The sequence below is a fragment of the Amblyomma maculatum genome, chromosome 10, assembly GCF_055883805.1.
Source record: "Amblyomma maculatum isolate TAMU_Amacu chromosome 10, ASM5588380v1, whole genome shotgun sequence".
Lineage (NCBI taxonomy): Eukaryota > Metazoa > Arthropoda > Arachnida > Ixodida > Ixodidae > Amblyomma > Amblyomma maculatum.
The window spans coordinates 174,398,237-174,419,111 of record NC_139353.1 but is presented as its reverse complement, the minus strand read 5'-3'; the positions used below and the strand labels follow the sequence as shown (position 1 = coordinate 174,419,111).

At 47.6% G+C, this 20,875-nt stretch overlaps 1 protein-coding gene across 4 annotated transcripts in view; it reads left to right on the top strand.

Annotated features, from left to right (window-relative positions):
• Positions 1-1,010: 1,010 nt before the first annotated feature.
• LOC146177965 (uncharacterized) overlaps positions 1,011-20,875 on the top strand; it is a 122,271-nt gene continuing 102,406 nt past the window's right edge. Inside the window, exons 1-3 of one of the 4 annotated variants that reach the window (XM_084580681.1) lie at positions 1,011-1,190; positions 1,762-1,821; positions 3,663-3,750. In XM_084580681.1, coding sequence (XP_084436807.1) covers positions 1,056-1,190; positions 1,762-1,821; positions 3,663-3,750 — 283 coding nt within the window. In that variant the 5' untranslated portion in view covers positions 1,011-1,055. The remainder of the gene's footprint in view (positions 1,191-1,761; positions 1,822-3,662; positions 3,751-20,875) is intronic. The other 3 variants (XM_084580682.1, XR_014701120.1, XM_084580680.1) reach the window with 3 other exon arrangements.

Sequence of the window (20,875 nt, the reverse complement as noted above, 5' to 3'; positions counted from 1 at the left end):
GCTAGTATTTCTAAGTATTTGCCAGATTGTGCAATTATCAACAATTTAAGCTTGCAATTTTGAAGCAGTTTCCTTTATTGGCCGAGGGTACCCCCACTTTTTGTAGATATCCGAATTTCGACTAGTAATAACCATCGTTTTTTATACATGGGTCTATGTTTAGTATCGCAACAGGCAATGCTAAACAGTTGTGAGGGTAAAAGGTAAAGTCTTGTACTAGACGTACCTCATCACAGAAATAAGTCACTAAAGGAGTTCTCTTAGCTCTGCAAGATACAAATTTACTGTGTTCTCTTGTGGCGAAGAGAATGCTAGTAATAACAGACAGCCCAAATCGTGACTTACTCCAAGGTCTAGGCATTCCGCATAGGTGAAAAGAAAATTTCATTGGACCATACGTCATATTTGCTTTCACAAAGATAGCAGTGCCATCGGGTATTAGTAGTTGTCACGCCCGAATGTGCGTGGTGTAGCCTGGATGTATAAAAGTGCAGAACCAAGCCCCCGAACAATTGATTTTTGTGAGGACAAGCTAATCTAGATTTATTGTTGAAGAAATGACGAGAAATTTATAATCATCCCAGTATTCGCGGATACTTCTGGTATTTAAAAGTATTACCGTAAGGTAACTTTCACAGTTGTAATCACGAAAACGACTAAAACTCGAAATCTGGCAGCACAGAACAAATTCCCCCGGACTTTACTCACAAAGCTATAAAACTTTTCGAGTTTGTTGATCCCAGTGAGGAATGCAGATTCATTTTTCTTCGCGGATATCTCGTCTCCCTTTACCCAGAAACAAGTGTAGGCTTGTTCTTTTGTCTTCACCTCAGCTCTACAGAAAAAGTTCAGTATTTAAATACGGTTGTCATTGAAATAAAAAAGCCGACATCTTCGTGAGCTGAACTCCTCCAAAACTGAATTCCATAGTCTTTATGCAAATGAATATGGCCTTTAAATGAGCAAGAGAACAAAGCAGGCAATAGTTTTGGTGTCGGTATGGTGTTGCACTGCATGGTAACAAAAATCAACCTGAATGTTTAAAGCGATGAACTATGACGGGGTCGTATGGTTCCGTCTCACGTGATAATCGATGTCATTTTGTGACTGTCTATTTAGAGGAGCACGTCGCGCCTCATGTCATTGCTGCAGAATGGAGCCTGACGAAAGGATTCTTTTTTTCATGCAAGGTGAACCGCAGCAGGAACTTCCCTGTTGATAATGTCTCAAAATCTAATTTTGCAGCAAAATGTTTCAGTCTGTCGTTCCAACCTTAGTTTTCGCTCTGCAGAATTTTGTGAATTCCCATAATTGAGTACCGGTTGTATAGGTCATATTATTGTGGTATAGCTTTCAGATGCTTTTTGTAGTTTCAAAAATAAACTTGTGTCTGTAATCAGAACATGCAGTTACCGGTTACTAGCGCAGTTACCGCAGCTCTACCTTCTAGCACTTTAAAGCTAATAGTACAGCGTAACATGGTCATTATAGGGTAACATGGTCGTGGTCACAGAACCTGTGGATGACTACTTATTATAATGGCGCAGTATTTCATAGACTGCATGCTCTTGAAGTGTTTCTCTGTTTGACTAACGCATATATATATATATGTGTGCTATACGTAATATTAATTATGGGAGTTTACGCATACTTGAACCTAGTAATAGAGCGAATGGTGTGCGTATTGCAGTGAAAACCTCTGAAACGCCGAATATTAAATGGCCGTTTTTTTTTTTCAATTCTTTTTTTATTGGTTCACAGGAAGATAAAAGTGCGGTATCCGTCACACTTGTTTATGTGCCAACTGCACCATGCCGTAAGGTAAGTCAGGAAGGCGGGTGCCAAAGCGGTTAGGCTTGATTAGATATTTAAGTTATTGGTTATCAAGCAATTTTGTCCACCTGTGGATGCTTAATATGCTATGACATCCCATAGCACACGGACGCCTCTTCACTTCGCCTCCATCGAAACGCAGTCGCCGGCTGTCGGCATCGAAACCGGGTAGTCTGGCAAAATAGTCGGGCATCTTAACTGCTGCCCCACTGCGGTAGAGCAGCATAATTTTTCTGGAAGTTGTAGCTTTAGTGAAAGGAGGGTGCCTTATACTTTTGTGTAGACACCACGGAATAGGGGACATCTCCATCTGACCAGCTCGACATTTGCATGTTTTTGCTTGTACATTGTAAACTTATTTATAAAAAAATCTTTGCGAGCGTTGCATTTAACACACCCAGCGTTTCGTTGAGCGCACCAAAGTTCACTGGCGTTCTTGGCAGAATATACTATCATGCCCTGCGCGTGCAATGTGGGCAGACATTTTCCTGCGCCACTAGCCCATATCGACGTGGCGGTGCGCGCATGCTCTTTGTGAAGCTGCAGCTACAATATATTTTTTTAATATAATGGTTTTATGTTTACAATACAAAAGCACATAATTATATAAATTATTCATCGAAGGAATAGCACTTTTTGATTCTACTGCATTATTTTGAGCTTGTGCTATCCGAAGGAGCTATCCGAAAAGGTTGGCCCTAAAAGGAATTCAGTTAGGGCGTTTAGTTGCTCTCAGAGTGACTTCAAGTGTAACATTTTACCTCGAGTTCTATTTTCTCACTTTTATTCCCCTCAGAAGAGGAGATGCTTTTGTCTAGTATTTTATGCTCGTCAGTTATAATCTCCTCTCACGCTGAAAGTAATTACTAATTGCTTCTTGCTCCGTCTTTCCTCTCAAGCTTCCTAAACATGCTCTAGAAAATGTATTATTCATTATCTTTAAAAATTGTAAAGCTTACAATCGGCGCTAAGGAATCCCGGCGCAACCTAAGAATTCCCAACAGTTGTACAAGCGACAAGGAGTAGTTCTTTTTCGGGCGTTTTCTTGTCAATATTTTATTTCACAATTGATAAAGTCTAGATGTAGAATGTCTACCGAACAATGAACTTCTCAGTGCAGAACACTAGGCATTTAAGTGAGGACGTCGGTTGACTGACTCCATTAGGAGCCGCGTTTTGCTTACACCACTCACTTCTGTGTCATACCATGTTCAAAGGCAATGTTCGTAGTTGTGTTATACAGCTGCAAACATTCTGCGCCTTCTCTTTGCCATGAAACAGGCGTTCCCTAACGCAGGGAATCGGCTGGAATGCTGCTCCTCGTTATCGATGTAGCTTTGTTTTGACGTTAAGAAAAAAAGGAAAATTGGAATAAATTAGTGTGAGCACTCCATTGCTGCTTTTGAAATACATGACGTACGTAGCACTTCTAAGACGCCCATTAACACATAATTGCTGACCAAGCTACGCTTAAGGGGTTCGAAGCATTCTTTTTCTTACATCTGTCTGCTCATAAAAAAAGAGAATAAAAAGCTCCTGAATATCGATGTAGCAGCTACCGTTTGACGTTGTTTAGAAGACACAAATAGATTAAAATAGCATGACCCTACTGTTACTGTTTTTGAAAGTCATGACGTAAGCGGAAATTCCAAGATGCACATATACACATTATCCATGCCCAAGCTAGGCTTCTGGGCCTTGACGTATTCTTCTTAGATTTCTCTACTCGCGAAGAAAGAGCGAATGAAAAATCTACTACACCTTGCAAGGCTGTCTTCGCATCGCTGGGAGAGCATTTGATCATACTGAATATCATGCCATCTATCCAGGTTACATGTCGGAGGAGCAAAGGCGTTTTACTTTTCGGAGACAAGGATTCACAGTACCCGTCAGCGATTTTAACGAAAAGTGTATTTGGTATGTTTCTTTTCTAGCAATTTATTAGAAGGTATTCTCAACGATAGTGTTAAAAGAACCTGAGCTGGAGGAAGATTTGTTGATGCAACAGAGAATTTGACTCAGCTATTCACACTATTCGGTTAGCTAAAATAGAGAATATGGACATCCGCAGCAAACCTTGGCTTTAAGCCAGATATCAGAAAGGAAACCTGTTTTTATCTATAAGATGTTGCTGTTTTTATAGATACATGCGTTCGTCAGGTTTTTAGATTTGGACCACCAGTATTATATGTATATGTTATTCACATATACTAACGCCCCAATCGCAATTCTTGATTTCTGCGGACTAATAAGCTGCTTTCTGCTGCTAATAAGGGATAAAATTTCTTAACTAAGAAATTTAGCATCGTAGTTAGTAGTGTTCATGTCCGGAGCCGTCACGACAGCCTACATATATATGTAATTCCCGTATGGTCTACAATTTCTTAGTTCATGTAATCCCTTTAAATTTCGCCTATACTAACGTGATCGCAGTTATTAAAAAGGGCATAATTCTTAGTGTTATTCTAAATTCACATGCGAAGCATGCAAAATGCACACCAAGCTTGAACAAAATGTGTTTAACGCATCCGTATTCTTTTCGAAGCAAGACGTTAGAGATATTTTGCTGAGAAAGTTTACATTGCTCCCTGCTGGCAGTCTTGTTTTGCGCGTAAGAAACTTTAAAGATCATTTACACACGTTGGATAGAGCAGAGGAGCGCTCTGTCGCCCCATATGTATCGGCGTGAAGTGTATTGTTTTTTGCACGAACAAAATATTTCACGATGCTTAAGCTTCGCTTTGAAGCGTTCCACGCGATAGCACTCAAATCTATATGCTTTGAAGACGATAGATGAATGTATACGGCTTTGAATCGGGCAGTGGCTCGCTCCAACTGTTGCGGCAGTGCTGTACGATGGCGGGAATTTTCCAGTGAACGCCTCTACGCAATAGACCCCATGAGCAACTCTTCGCGCAAATACGAGAACTTCACTATGCCACCAATAAAGGGCACGACAGCATCTGCCAATGGCTTCGAGGACACAGAGGCATAGCGGGCAATCGTTGCGAGGACGAGGCTGCGCGAAATGCCTACCAAGGCGGCGATTGTGTGGTGATCCCCATTTCTGGAGCGCAAGCAGCGGGCAGGCTTCGCGCACTTACGCGAAAGCTAACGCTTGCCTTGCGAAAGTCTGGTTTGCGAACTCCAGCGCGAAATCCCTGGACCAAGATCTGAATATCTGGCTCCCACTCAGCCTACAACGACACGAAGTAACTTTGATGTTGGTGGATTGGTGTTTGTTAGAAGCATGGCTAATAGCCCTGCTTGGGCAACCTGCGGGTACGACGAGAGTATAGCCCTTATTCATTGTGATTGCCTCATATACAGTGCGGAAAGACCGTCTCTTCGTCATACGCTGGAGCGTCTAGATGGACGCAAGCTGATATAAATCAAGATTCTGGGTCACAGACCGCGGCGATCGTCGGCGGTAAATGCACGCCTCCACTTCCACTGGTACACGACTTTTTACAAAGAATGTTCAACACGGATAATTTGTAAATGGCGCTCTATGACAACCTGTCCCCATCGCGTCCTCTGTCAAACAAGGATGCCCACTGTCCCCGCTCTTATTCCCTCTATACTTGGAGCCGCCTTGCATAATTGTCATAAAGAGCTCAGTTGTTAATGGTTTTCATATTATGGTTCACGAATTGAAGGTTTTAACTTATGCAGATGACCTCGACTTTTTTGCGCTGAAAAACCAAGCACTGATGAGGTTATTTGTTTAATGGAAGACTTCGCTTCAGTGTCAGTTACATGGATCAACCGATCTAAGAGTTACGGTATCTGGTTTGGAATGTGGGTATCGATGCCTATTGAATGTGCTGGTGTGGCACGGACATCGTCACCCAAGTAATTTGGAGTCCCTTTGATTTATAAGAATAGTGCACGTTACTGGAAAGACCGCGTGCTGACTCTTCAGCGCTACGTTCTGACATTTTGTCCCTCACAGTCTCGCTTTCTGGCAGTGCCATCGCCTGTATTCTTGTTTCAAGCCGGTAAACGTTCGTATGTACTGCAAATAATTCACTGCGCAAAGCTTTGTATCCAGAATTTCCACAGAACATTTGCTACTATTGTGTGGGATTCATGTTTTGAATCAATGAGGCGTGATAACATTTTCTGGCCTGTAAGCTCGAGTTGCCTTGATCTGGTCCCTCTGTATACCCGGTAGATGGTTTCGCAATGCTTCCTTTTTCAACAGAATAACCGACGTTTCACTGACACACTTATCGGTTCAGTGTGTCAGTGAAAAGTCAGTTATTCTGTTGAAAAAGGAAGCATTGTTTTTAAATGCTGTGTAAGTTTTTTTGTATGCTTCCGGTATTTCTTCTCTATTTCTTCTGTTTTATCTGCCTTTGGGTGGCCCTAGATTATCTTGAATTATCTTTCCAGTCATGCAAAATCAGGGCTTTATAGAGCATGCGCACATATTTTTCTTCGTGTTCGTACATTTTCCCTTCCAATTTTTAGTTGTAAGTTAGCGCTCGTCCTGTGTGCCTCTCTTGTCCTTGTTTGTTCCGCGCTAAGTCTCCCACTTATCATGTATTAACAACTAGCCCAGAACTCTACTTTGCTCGATGGTTTCGCGTTTCATAATTTTGCGTAACGCTTCTTAGGCGATAGTACTTGCATATTTGCAGATTATTCTAGTTCATGTTTTACCGAATATTTACCGTCTTCTAATGTTTCTGATTGTCCGTGCTTATGTAATGTATGGCGTGTATTTGTCTCTTCGATTCCTACTTCTTCGTTTCTCCCCAGAGTTCCTGCTTTCTGTATCGTGGAGGAGTATATAGGAAGATTTATTTTATCTGCCCTTTCCTCCACCCATCTTCCGTTCTGTGTAATCTGGTTTAGCAGGACATGATGAACTCAAAACAGCACGAAATATGCCGCTCCAGCCATGTAAGAAGACTTTCTTCTATGCGTTGCACACGGAGATTCTGCCTATAAAATCGCCCTTTTAGGGCGAAATGTTCACATCACAAGAAACTGTTTCAGGCTGGAAATAAAAATCCTAACTTGACCTAGTGCCGGATATCAGGCAATTACTAGTATGATTCTCCCCGGAGTCATCGGTCAGCTACAGTGACTTTCTACCGCCTCTATCTGTTTAGAATTCCACGAATCATTTCTTGGTGTTGCTGAGGTAGAGCCTTACCACGCCTTTTTTACTTTTTACAGATACACTTTGTGTAGGAAGAAACACAGAGCTTGCAGCATTTCTTTATGTCTTCAAACTGTGTGGCGAGTGACCCACCTGGTCCTACCTTGTGCCAGCTGCGGCGGGTGGGTTAGCTGGTCAACCACATTTTTTAATGGGTGGGTTTCGACTTGTTACTGTCCGGTTTCTTTTTCATTTTGAAACCATTCCTGACTTCCGCATCGCGTCAGACACATCTAAGACAAAATCAGACAACCGAAGCTGCTTTGAAATCTGAAGCTGATCTGGATGCCTCCTGTAGAAAACCCACAAGTTCACTGCTGTAAGGTTTCACTTGTTGAGCCTTATTGGGGTCCGGTAGTAGTTAATTAGCTGGTCTGCCAGGGCTACACCTGCCATTGTTTGTTTCTGTCTTCACGATTGCTGCTCGACCAACCAACAAGTGTTTTTCGTCTGAAGCACTCCACCATTTGCAAAATTAGGATCGTGGCTCAACTCCCACATATGATGATGCGAGTTGAACAGATTTATTGTCAAGCCATCGCAGAGCTACGACGTCATCTGTGCTTTCCACACGACGATCAAAAGCGCCTATTCTTTTCTTAGGAAGGTTCTTCTCGCTGTTCAGTGCAAAACCTTTCATAGGATTGCTGTGAATTGTACTACACGAGACTGCTTTTTTCTTGAGTGCCTCGATCAGCTCAATTGAGTAGAACCAGTTGCCAAAGGTTACCTTGAAGTTGTGGTGATTTGATAAGACTTCGAACAGTGCCATGACAACATTCCCGAAAAGCCTAAATTGTCGTTGCTTTTGCTGAGCGTGTACGCACCCTTGTACACTGCAAATTGGTCCACAATCCCCGAAATTCCGGCCCAAACAAAAATTTTGACACCCCACTTCTGAGTTTTGCTCTTCATGTACTGGCGCAAGATTGACCTTTCTTTGAACGAAAAAATTTGTTCATCCACGCTCTCTGCTTCCTCAGGAGGAACCGCCAGGCATTTTTCCGGTAGGGCATCCAATAATGGTCGCAACTTGAAAAGAATGTCAAAATTAGGGTCGTCTCTTGGCAATAAATTTGTTCTGTCGGCGACGTGAAAATAACGTCTCAAAAACTGGACATGGTGTTAGAAACCGGAGAGAACCGAAGCTTCTCTGGTGAATATAAATGGTATTGGGTCAATGGGATCAGCCTCAATACAAAACGTATGCCTGCAAACTGCTCCATCTCATCCCCATCGATGTTGATATATTTAACGCTTTTCTGGACAGAGTACCAACTTGTCTGTTCTGCCAAGTTTTTACACGTTTGACGATCAAAGAACTCTCTTAAGTATAGAAACGGAGTCCTTACTTCAAGTGGTGCATTGGGAACAGAACATGTCCATGGAACGTCAATATCAAACGTCCTCTTCGTTACTTTTTCGCGGCAACGTTTTTTTTTCATTTGCTGACTGGCTTGCTTTCCTGTGACGACCATTTGATGGAGTATCTCTTTTATTCTTGCCGCTCTCGTGTTAGGTTTCCGAGCTCTTGATTTCAAAGTCCGATTCCAACGCCACAGAAACGTAATGTGGTGACAGCTCACCAAGTTAGAATTCCGAAGGGTGGGGATCATCATCCACGTTGTCTGTAGTGTCGACAGTGAAGACGTCCACGATGTTGCGCCCTCGGAACTGGAGAAGCAGATTGCCTGGCGGTATTAGAACGTAGAATAGACGCCAAATACGGTCCCTGACTTCAGAGGATCGAGAGAGGCATGACAACCATTACAGCCGCCCTAAACTAAATTCAGGAACAATCTAAACATATAAATGCGGCTCTTGCTTCTAAGGCAGAAAGGCAAACAGCTAGAGAATGGATACTTGATCAATTTCAAAATGGGCAAAATACAACAAATAATAATTTGACTTTATGGCAGTTGGAACTTATAAGGGTTCCCGTGCAAGCGAGCGTTAGTGCAACAACATTTCGATAGAACAGTAGAAAAACCTCTACCCATAGCCCTGCAGGAAATTGGCATAGGAGTGAGCAAATTATCAGGATATCAAGCGTTTGCTAGTGCCCGGGGAGAAAACTCCCGGGTAAATGCATTCGTCAAAAAGAATTTAGCGGTGACCGAACAAGAAATAAGTTCTCGCTACAATGAGGCGGTTTTCATTGAAATCATCATGGGCAGGAAGAAGGACCCTAGCATTTCCGTCATAAATATATATAGCTCACCTCAGCAGCGAAAAGTTGGGTTCAAGACATTATTCCGCAAAGCAATGATGACAGCCGGAGCCAACCCCCTGCTAACTGTAGAAGACTTCAACGCCTGCCACAAAGAGTAGTGATATAATAGGCAAGATTCCAAGCGTAGGCAGTTATGGGAAGATTTTCAAGAATTAATCCTTACCCTGCAAGCAAACCACTGTCAACCAGTAAAGTTTCGATGGAGGTGAATCGAAGAGCCGTCTGTGCGCTGTGCGATTTAAGTGCACGTTAAAGATCTTCAGGTGATCGAAAACACTGCGCAGCCCTCCACTATGCACCCCTTTAACTCTTTCCACTTTCACTCCCCGCTTCCATTATTTACGGCGTAGTAAGGTGTCCTCACAACTGGTCTGACGGACATTGCGCACTTCCTTTTCTGTGAACCAATTACTATTGTTATTGCCTCTCATTTTACGTAACCACACCAACCATTTTGTCACCTGCACCCCTTTATTTGACACTCTATTCTATGGTACCATTCGTTTCTGGATGAGGAGCTGGCTACGACTGATAATGGCGACATCGGCGATTACGTTACTAGTTACTGCTTCCTCTTTTACAGCACCGACAAAGCCATGCACGCCTTTCCTTGACGCTCTCTGGTACCATTCTTAGTTGGCTACGGAGCTGCCTACGAGAGACAATGGCGGCGCTGCGAAACGCAGAAAGGGGCGCCAAAGAGCTTCGCTCAAAATTGCGAGAGCACTGTGAATATACACTGCAGGGAGGTGAAAGCCTACGTGTTGGTGGTGCCAACGGTGCAACACGTTTGCTATCATTACCCTTATCAACTTAATGCAGCGTCATTAATATTGCTATTGTCATCATTAGCATTATCACTAATTGCAGCGTCATTGTCATGGCTACTATGATCTTCAAGGTAGAAAAATTAGGAAAATTTTATGTGTGTTTCACGATCTCGTGTGGCGCAATTGGTTAAAGCGCTAGGCTTGCGATCCTTGAGATAGAGGTTCGATTTCCTGTATATAGAAGATTTTTGTAATGATTAATTTATTTTGTTAAAAACTTGGTTATGAGTGACAATGGCGATGCCGCTAAACAGGAACAGGCTCGAAAGAGCTGCGCCCTTTAAGGTGACAAAGGAACAGGCAGTGTACAGGCAGCAAAAAAAGTGGCACTTTAAAACGCTCTTCTTAAGGCGATTAAAGGGTTTGGAGGGCCCTCATGAAGCTCGGGCTTCGCTCTCAGAGCCATACACTATGCCGCTACCTCAGCAACATCCGTAACGGGGAAGAACGACACACCGATGCCCAGCCAGCGAGACAAGCTGTTTACTGCGAACTCCCAATATTCTTCCTCAGTCTCGTAGCAGCATCCGCACTTAGGCGTCGTGGCGCCGTCTCTCCCATGACGCAAAGGCTCCATCAAAGGTTATCGAGAAGGGGGAAGAAATGACCACCTGGCGCGCTACGCAAGTCCCCTCATCCCCACCCTCTCGGCAGCAGCTATAAGGGAAGGAGGCCGAAGGGGAAGGCGTTAAGTTAGTCTGTGTGGGGATCAGCAATTCAGCCGCATTACTTCCTGCAATAGTTGTACTACAAATGCGCTTCTGTGGCTGTGATAACTGGCACGTCATGGCGAAGCATTATAGTTTCTATACAAAATGCCCGATTTCGAATGCAGTACCACAACGGGGAAGGGGGGGGGGGGAGGGGCTTTTCTTTCGCAATATCAAGTTAAATACCCAGCTACAAGAAAAATCCACCAGTGTCCTTCAGATGGCAAGGAAACGGCCCCAATATATCAATCCCAAATTGATGAAATATAGATTTCCGTGGACGGACAGGTTGTAGCAGACCGGCACGCTTGAGAAAGGTGGCTTATGGCTTGGCAGGCATGAGATGATTCACATACGGCCTCACTGTGGCCGCGATATCGTACCGGTGATATTTCTGACGTATTTATGCCAGTGAACGACTGAAATAAATATGTTCAGATGAAGGCTCATTGTAACAAGTGCGCAGAAAATGGGCGCAAAGAACAATACTAATGCCTAAAAGATACATTGGCTGAGAGGCTTTTAATGCGGTTCGTAAAAAGCCTTGTTCCGTAAGGAAAACGATACCAGCCCACACGAGAAACAGCGAGGTGTCAGTGACATGTGGCCTTAAAAATAATCAATTAGCGGAAAAAGCTTAGGGTCCCCACTCTGCATTCAAGTAAGGATTGACGTGACTGCTCCAAAGAAGCATCATCGTAAACATCAGCGTCATCCATGTCGAGTGGTGGGGGTGAAATCTAGAGGCTGCCGGTAATTGTACATTTGGCCAGACGTATATGCCACAGTAACGTCGAGCTCTTGAAGCTACGAACTCCACCGTGCAAGGCGTCCAGAAGAGTGCTTGATGTTCGCCAACCAGCACACGAAATGATGCGCACTGACTACCCTGAGCAATCTTCCGAAAAGCACGGTCTGATTTTAGCGAGCACTCACACCACCGCGAGACATTCTTCGTTTGACTATTTCTTTTCGAACCGAAAGGGTGTAAGGCTGGTGCAGGCGCTTACGCGCTCGTTGCTGTCCTCCCACTGTACTAGTAAGGCGCAAAGTGAACCATTGCTCCTGCCTGTGTGGACTACCGTAGCAGCATTCTCGTTGAAGTGGCCTAGTATTTGTGACGCCAGGAGACATGTTTGATGGTCAGCGATTGCATCTTGTCGTTCTTTGCCCTAGACAAAAGAAACGTTCTCCTAGGTAAGGCGGCTCATGGCCCCGGACAAAACGAGCAGCATCCTTGGTGAGAAAGTTAAGGGCTCTAGGATTTGTGGGGTTCTCTACAGGGCTGCGGCTCCGCTCTCAGAGCGAAACGCCGCTCCTCTAGCTCAAACCACACTGGTGGCCCAAATAAAGAACACGTACACCGCGGACCAGATGGTTAATATTTATTAATCTTCCTCGGCTGCGCGCGCGATAAAGCAACAGCAGGTTTCACCTCATCAGTCCGTCTGGCATTGTGGACGCGTCCACTCTCTTCGCTCGTCCGGTCCGCACGGCTCCTCGGACTCGGAGAACACACACGCGCACTCACTCACTCACTCACTCACTCCCTCACTCACTCACTCACTCACTCACTCACTCACTCACTCACTCACTCACTCACTCACTCACTCACTCACTCACTCCCGTCTGCCAGAAACGGCACACCCAGCCAACCAAGCGCGCGCTGCCGCCAGAACAGACAACAGAGGGAGGAGGAGGCTGGCCACGTGATCTTGATAGGAGAGGCCGTACTCTTCTCCCAGGAGGGGAAGTGCAAGAGAGAGCTTGTGATGTATTCCTTCCCACAGAGTTTAGAAATATCGGCGAGAAAACGCCGCGAGTATCCTCACAGGCCGAAAATAGACACACGGATTACTTGTCGGTGGTGTCAGAAACAGCCCCATTGTGGTCGTCTCAGTGTCAGGGCGGAAGCCATCGGAGCAGACCAGGTCGCTTAGAACTTTGAGCTCGTCGAAATCGAAGTAACCATTATCTGGTTAAAAGCACATGCCAGCAGAAATAATGGTATTGAGGACTGCATAAATGTGGTTGAGATGTTACGAAAACTTATCAGAAAAACAATACATCATCAATGTAAACAAGGCAAGATCGCCGCTTGAAGCCAGGGTACATATCCATCCTTCTGAATGTGGTCGGAGCGGAACAGAGGCCTAATGGGAGCACGCTAAATTTATATAAGTCATCTGGGTTTATAAAGGTGGTTTTTCACGATCGCGCTCCTCGACTGTAATTTGCCAATAACTGTTTCTCACACCCACACACGAAGCATATAGTGCATGGAGAAAACTAACCAAAGAACCATCATTTCGGGAAAGGTGGTGACCATCGTTATTCGTAAGGTTTTTAGCTTACTGTCGTCGATGCAAAATTTTGAAGTGTCAACCGAACGGAAGATGCCTAAGGACATGTTGAGGGCTTTATAACACCATCATGAAGCACCTGCTGTACCTGATGACGAATCGCATCTCGTTCCATTGAAGACGCTAGGTAGGGGTGCTGCCTTACTGGTTTGTTGGTATCTTTCGTAATAATTTGCTGCTTGACAACTGCCGTCTCATCTTCTTCGGATGAGAGCAAAACAGTCAGCGATGGAATTCAGAAGGGTCAGAAGCATGCCGAAAAAACAGCCTCGCGGATTTCAGCTCGATCAGTAAACTTTCCAAGCATCGTGACTGAATCAACATTTGCCGCATGAACCTTTGGTCCGCGCTACAGTTTCATCACTATTTTCCATTCCACGAGAAGAATTCGGTGGTTGGGTCCACGAAAGACTCACCGAATGGCCGTCAGCACGCACTGCATGGTAGGTCGGCGTAAACCATTCTGTTATCGTCAATGCACGTGCATAGCGGGCAGCGGCAACACAGCATGTCTGTGTAGAATATTAGGAAGTACGATCAAAAGTTTTCGTAACTCCGGATGTCACTGCTTTCAGATTCACCGACGCAGATTGGGAGACCTGCGTCTGGTAAGCTATGAGGACATACGACGGTTCGTTGAAAAACTGCGAGAAGGCGACTGGAACTGACGGCTAGGTTAAGCAGGGGAAAAGGGACGGCCAGAGATGTAATCTTCAGTTCCATGCGGTCGTGCGCCATAACGAGGACGAACTTCGTCAGGCATGAAACCTTGCATGCCCACCTGACGGTAAGATCAGTTGCAACACAGATGGCCTTGCCTTCCACATTGATAGCAAGAGTACTGCGTCTGTGAGAGGTCCGCCAAACGGCTGTTTTCGATCTCTCCTGCCAGGCTTGGTCACTGGGTATAGAAGACTAGAAGCGCTGTTGGCATGGCCCGGGCTCTGCAGATTATAGGCTTGGAGGATTGGCAGACGGTTGTACGAGTTACTGCGTTATTTTATGTACCTCATTGCATATTGTCACAGAAGCCAGTGAAACTGGTTCAGCAGGTTTACTAGGACTAAGTAAAAGCACCGGCAATGTCAGGCACGGAACCGACTGGCGGGGCGAGCACCGAGAGCGAAGAAGACGAGCGCATGCCAGTCTCCCGAGCTCGCCACATGGCGGCGCCAGTACGATAACATTGCGGCATTGCCCCTCCCGGTGGAAAAGGCATCGTCCCGATGCCGAGTGGCGAGGTCGAGGATAACCGTAGTCGGCGAGGATGCGCGTTCACATCAAGTAGTTAAAGGAAGCAAAAAAAAACACATGTAGCTTGACCTAGCGGGAGTAGAAGGGCTTCATCCTGGCGACATGTACGACTTCCGATTGTGCTTGCCGTCGGGATGAGCGAACAGTTCCTTGCGGGGTCACTTCGTAGGTGACGTCGCTGATTTTGCGTTGTACTTCGTACGGGCCGAAGTAGCAGCGCAGAAGCTTCTCGGAGCGACCCCGCTGGCGAACAGGTGCCCACACCCAAACCTGATCGCCAGGGTTGTAAATTACCTCCCTGTGACGAAGGTTATACCATCGAGCATCTTCAACTTGCTGTGTCCGGACTCTCAGTCTAGCCAGCTGGCGAGCGGCCTCGGCATGCTGGACGAATTGGTCGGCACCGGCAATCGATGGGTGGGCAACATCTGGCAGTAGCATTGCATCCAGCATGGTGACAGCTTCGCGACCGTACACCAAACGAAACGGTGCAAAGCGGGTCGTTTCCTGGACTGCGGTGTTATACGCAAATGTTGCATATGGTAGTATCTGGTCCCAGTTCTTATGATCTTCGTCGACGTACATAGAAAGCATATCGGCGATCGTCTTATTGAGTCGCTCAGTAAGGCCATTCGTCTGAGGGTGGTAAGCTGTTGTTCTGCGATGACAGTGCCACTGAGCCGCATCACTTCCTGGGTTAGAGCTGAAGTAAATGCCGTGCCCCTGTCAGTTAAAACGATCGCAGGGGCACCGTGACGAAGTACCAGATTAAAGATGAAAAAGTTCGCAATATCAGTAGACGTACCGCTGGGAAGAGCTTTCGTCTCACAATAGCGGGTCAGATAATCTGTGGCAACTATAATGTACCTGTTGCCCAATGATGAAGCAGGAAATGGCCCGAGCAGGTCCACACCGACTTGGTGAAAAGGTACTCGCGGAGGAACAATAGGCTGCAGCAGGCCGGCCGGCTTGACAGGTGGTATCTTCCGACGTTGGCAATCACGGCACGTCCTAACATAGCGCTGAACAATAGCGGCAAGCTTGTGCCAGTAGTACCTTTGTCGAACTCGTGCCAAGGTGCGCGAAAAACCGAGATGTCCGGCAGAAAGCTCGTCGTGGCATGCCTGCAAAACGTCGGTACGGAGCGGCGTTGGGACAACCAGCAGATACTGAATGTCTGTGGAAGCGTAGTTTTTCTTGTAGAGGACGCCGTCACGCAAGCAGAACGACGACAGGCCACGCGTGAAAAGTCGAGGCGGCGATGAGGCGGTTCCTTCGAGGTAATCAATGAGGGGCCGCAGTTCGATGTCGTCTCGCTGCTGTTGAGCGAGATCTGGCGTCGAGAGAGCGCCGAGAAAGACGGAGTCATCTGTTTCACTTGAAGAACACGGGATAGGGTCTCGGGATAGGCAGTCAGCGTCACTGTGTTTCTTGCCGGACTTGCACACAATAGTGACGTCGAACTCCTGTAAGCGGAGACTCCAGCGGGCTAACCTGCCTGAAGGATCTTTAAGGTTCGCTAACCAACAGAGTGAGTGGTGGTCGCTGACCACTCTAAACGGCCGACCATACAAATACGGCCGAAATTTTGTTACCGCCCACACAACTGCAAGGCACTCCTTTTCGGTCGTAGAATAATTCGCTTCGGAACGAGACAGGGTGCGGCTGGCGTAAGCAATCACCCGCTCAACGCCTTCTTGCCGCTGAACGAGAACTGCACCGAGACCAACGTTACTGGCGTCGGTATGCAATTCTATGTCGGCCTCCTCGTCGAAGTGGCCAAGTACGGGCGTTGTTTGAAGGCGCTTGCGAAGCTCCTCGAAGGCCCTTTGCTGCTCGTCGGCCCAGATGAAAGGCTGGTCGTCCTTTGTTAGACGAGTCAATGGTTCCGCTATTCGGGAGAAGTCGTGCACAAATCTCCTGTAATATGCACAGAGGCCCAAAAACCGACGCACGGAACTTTTATCAGTGGGGGTCGGGAAAGCAGCTACGGCAGCCGTCTTCTCTGGATCAGGGCTAATTCCCTCAGCACTCACGACGTGACCCAGGAATTCGAGCTGTTGGAATGCAAAGTGGCATTTTTCTGGTTTTAGTGAGAGTCCGGCCCCGCGGATGGCATTTAGCACGGCCGTCAATCGCTTGAGGTGCTCTTCGTAGGTCGCAGAGAAAATGACAACGTCGTCAAGGTAGACGAGGCACGTCTGCCATTTCAGGCCGGCTAGGACAGTGTCCATCATTCTTTGAAAGGTTGCGGGAGCGGAACACAAACCGAAAAGAAGCACCTTAAATTCGTACAGTCCGTCAGGAGTAATTAATGCGGTTTTCTCTCGATCACGTTCATCGACTTCGATCTGCCAGTACCCACTGCGTAGATCGAGCGATGAAAAGTATCGGGCGTGGCGAAGTCGGTCGAACGAGTCATCGATTCGAGGCAATGGATAGACGTCCTTTTTCGTAATTTTGTTAAGCCTCCTATAGTCGACGCAGAATCAGAGTGCTCCTTCCTTTTTAGCGACCAGCACAACTGGTGAGGCCCATGGACTTGTGGACGGCTGGATCACATCATCGCGGAGCATTTCATCAACTTGCGCCCGAATAGCCTCTCTTTCTTTCGGCGATACTCGGTAGGGGTGTTGGCGGATAGGGCGCTCGGTGGGATCAACTATAATTCGATGTTTGGTTACTGACGTCTGTTTCACTTTGGAAGTTACGGCAAAACAGTCACGGTAAGTGTCTAGAATTGCTTGAAGGCGGCGTTTCTGGGTAAGAGACAAAGCTGGGTTCACGTCAGTTTGAACAGTATGTCCAGTGCTCTCGGGAGGGTTCTCGTTGGCCAGCGAAAGGGCGCAATGGGCGGATGGCGCACTGACGTCGTCAAAATAAGCGATAGCTGTACCTTGTGGTAAATGGCGGTATTCGGCATTAAAGTTCGTTAAAAGTAGTTCAGTTCGTTTATTTCTCAAGGCAAAGATCCCCCGAGCGACGCAGACTTGCAGGCTCAACAATAAATTCACGTTCGTTTCCGCGAGGCCTTGCAAGGCGGGGGGGTTGTCGCACTGCACTGTAACAAACAAGCTGGTGCGTGGAGGTAGAGTGACATGGTCGTCGCACACTCGGAAAATTGGCCTGTCTGTGTAGTCGTCGCTGTGCTGTCTGTACTCGTCGGAAATTGCGCGGTGAGTGGAGAAAGTCACCATGAAGTCACGGAGGTCGATGATTGCGTCGTTTTCTCTAAGAAAATCAAGGCCGAGAATCAGGTCCTTGGAGCACTCTGCTAGCACAACAAAGCAGCACGAGAAAGTTACGTGGTGAACCTCGACGCGAGCGGTGCACACTCCGAGCGGTGTTACCACGTGCCCTCCGGCTGTCTTTATCGGGGCTCCGTGCCAAGGAGTCAGGACTTTTCGCAGAATGGTAGCAAGGCCATGACTCATAACGCAAAAATCAGCGCCGGTATCTACAAGGGCAGTCGTGTTGTTGTTATCAACGACGATCGGTATCTCGGCGGAATGCAGCTCACCGTCGACAAAGTGTGGCGTGTCAGGGATCGTCGGGCTGACGGGTCGTTCGTTGCGTCGAATTACGGCGTCGAAGGTAAGCTTCTGTGATCGTCGGGAGGTCGTCGGACTCGTTGGTGGTGCGGTGCGTCGATTGGGGGTGTCGGAGGAAAGCTTCGGCGATCGTCGAAAAGTGGTCGGATTGTTCGTCGGAGCGAAGGGTCCGGTCTGTGTGATCGAATCGGTGAGCGGAGGATGTTGGTCGTAGTGTCCATCGACGGCGGCCCTACCCCCGAGGGTCGCCGTCTTCAGTTTTCCCGGTGCGGACTTGGGGACTGCCTGAGGAAAGAACGGCGGCTGGTGGAAAACTGTCTCGGCGGTGGTGACCTGGACTGGCGTCGCCGGAGGGACGCAGGTGGGACGTGGTCGCTGAGGTATTGGTCGATGTCCCGAGGTCGTTCGCAATAGCGCGGCCGAGGGGCATCCGGGGAAAATTCGCGCAAGCCCGTCCGACGGTACGGGCAGTGGCGCAGAACGTGACCGGCTTCGCCGCAGTGAAAGCACAAAGGCAGATTGTTCGGCGTGCGCCACGCGTGTGCTTTGCGAACGGGTGGTCGCGCTTCAGGCACACCAGTCGAAACTGGATATTGGGGTGGAGGACGAGCGGGAGGAGCAGGGTTGCAGGGCGCCAATGGTTCAGGCGCAGGGGTACGCAACACGTCGCTGTACGTCATGATCTGTGGCGCAGGCGGCTGGGGCGACGGTACTGATGGTACTGCTTGGCGGAGCTCTTCGCGCACAATATCCGAGATGCCCCCAACACGTGGATGTTGTTCGAGAGAGGGCAGCTCTTGCAGCTCTTCGCGCACGATGCTTCGGATAAGTTCGCGAAGGGCTTCTCTATCGTTTCCGACCATTGGCAAGCGGAAGTCTACGGCAGCGATGTTCGCAGAGCGATCAAAATGTACAAATCGCTGATTCAAGGCACGCTCGATGCTTGTTGCTTCTTTTGTAAAATCAGCAACAGTACGTGGAGGGTCACGTACAAGGCCAACGAACAGCTGCTCCTTGACGCCTTGCATAAGGTAGCGCACCTTCTTTGCCTCCGACATGGACGGATCCGCCCGGTTGAAAAGGCGAGTCATTTCTTCCACAAACATGGCGACGCTTTCATTAGGCCGCTGTGCTCGGGACTGTAGAGCGAGTTCGGCCATCTCTTTTCTTGTATCGTTGCCGAATGTTGCGAGCAGCTGCCGCCGGAAATCCTGCCAGGTGGAAATGGTAGCCTCATGGTTTTCGAACCACATCTTGGCGGCGTCTTCTAGTGCGAAATAAACATTGTGCAATTTTCGCTCCTCGTCCCACGTATTAAACACAGCGACCCGGTCGTAGCTGGTCAGCCAGTCCTCAAAATCTTCGAACTTGTCGCCATGAAACGGCGTGGGCATACGTGGAGTATGGCAGATTAGCTGCTGGGCACTCACGGGAAGCTGAGTGGTGTACTGAATTGCCGCTGTAGTCATCGTGGTTCGCGGTGGGGAAACAAGAGGACCACACTCGGGTGCTAAGCCTCTCAAGCGACGGCTCGCCTTGTGCACAGGTGTCGTGTCCACGGTGTGTAGATGGGCGTAGGGGGCAGCCAGAGGCTCTTCGTACATGGGATCCACCCAGAAGCTCCACCAAAAATCTCACAGAAGCCAGTGAAACTGGTTCAGCAGGTTTACTAGGAATAAGTAAAAGCACCGGCAATGTCAGGCACGGAACCGACTGGCGGGGCGAGCACCGAGAGCGAAGAAGACGAGCGCGTGCCAGTCTCCCGAGCTCGCCACATGGCGGCGCCAGTACGATAACATTGCGGCAATATAATGTAGGAAATGGTGAAGGGAGCAGCTCGATCTGGAGGTATTGCTATTCATTCCGAACAATTTGGCACACAAGCTCCCGGAGTGTATGATCGTTGGTATCTCGTGGCAAGCTAGGACATTTGACGAGTAAGATTTGGATACTGCAGGCATACTGGACGGCCCGTTACTGCAGTGCCTATTCCATGAGGGTGACTTCGCGGACAAATTCATCCATAGCGGTAGGGGGGCTACGAACAAGGCCCGCCGACAGCTGCTCCTTAGCACCTTGGTTTAAGAAACTCACCTTTTCAGATTCAGTGGTGTTCAGATCAGGGGGCTGAAAAGAAACTCATATTTATGGATTCGGCGGTGTTCAGATCAGGGGGCCTAAAAAGTCGGGTGATGTCTTAACGAACATTCAGCCTCTGGATTCGATGCGGGTGAGAATGTTCAGCCCTCGTCTTCACTCGGGGCTTTCAGTCTCAGGCAGAAAGTGATCGGCTGAGGTCAGCTCAAGATTCTCAAAATACTCCTTTGCGTTGTCCTAAAGTCATATTTGCTAGCGCTTCTTAACACACAAGGAACATTAGAAAGAACATATATGAACAGTACAGAAGCACTAGCAAATATGATTTCAGATGCTTTTCAACACGGCAAGTTTCCGCCTTAATAAGTGTCCTAGAATGCGGAGCAGAAATTCAGCAATTTACGATGGTCTTTCCAGTCGTTGTAGATAGCAACGCGATTATGGTGGTCAATACAATCTTGAACAATTTAAAATCGGTCGCCGTGGAAGGACTTTTGAATGCGTGACAAAAGGATGACGAACTGAGAGCATGTAGCGCCAGGTAGGCCGTTAGTTTTTGTGGCACTTGCGACAGGCGTTCTTTTAGCGGGTTGAATGTGGTGCTCTGGCGATTCAGGTGGAGCGCCTTGCAGGCGGCGGCTTCTATGAAAGAAGCTGAACGCGGCGCTCTCCTTACTACGCTAGTCGCTTCCATCGGGAACAAAGGGCGTAGATCGACTTAGCACCTGCACCAATTTTCACGGCTAAATGAGAGGAGCAACAACAGCCCGCGATCACCATCGCGCTTCGGTGTCTTCGTCGTCCCACTAGGGGCCACACCAATTCCACAAT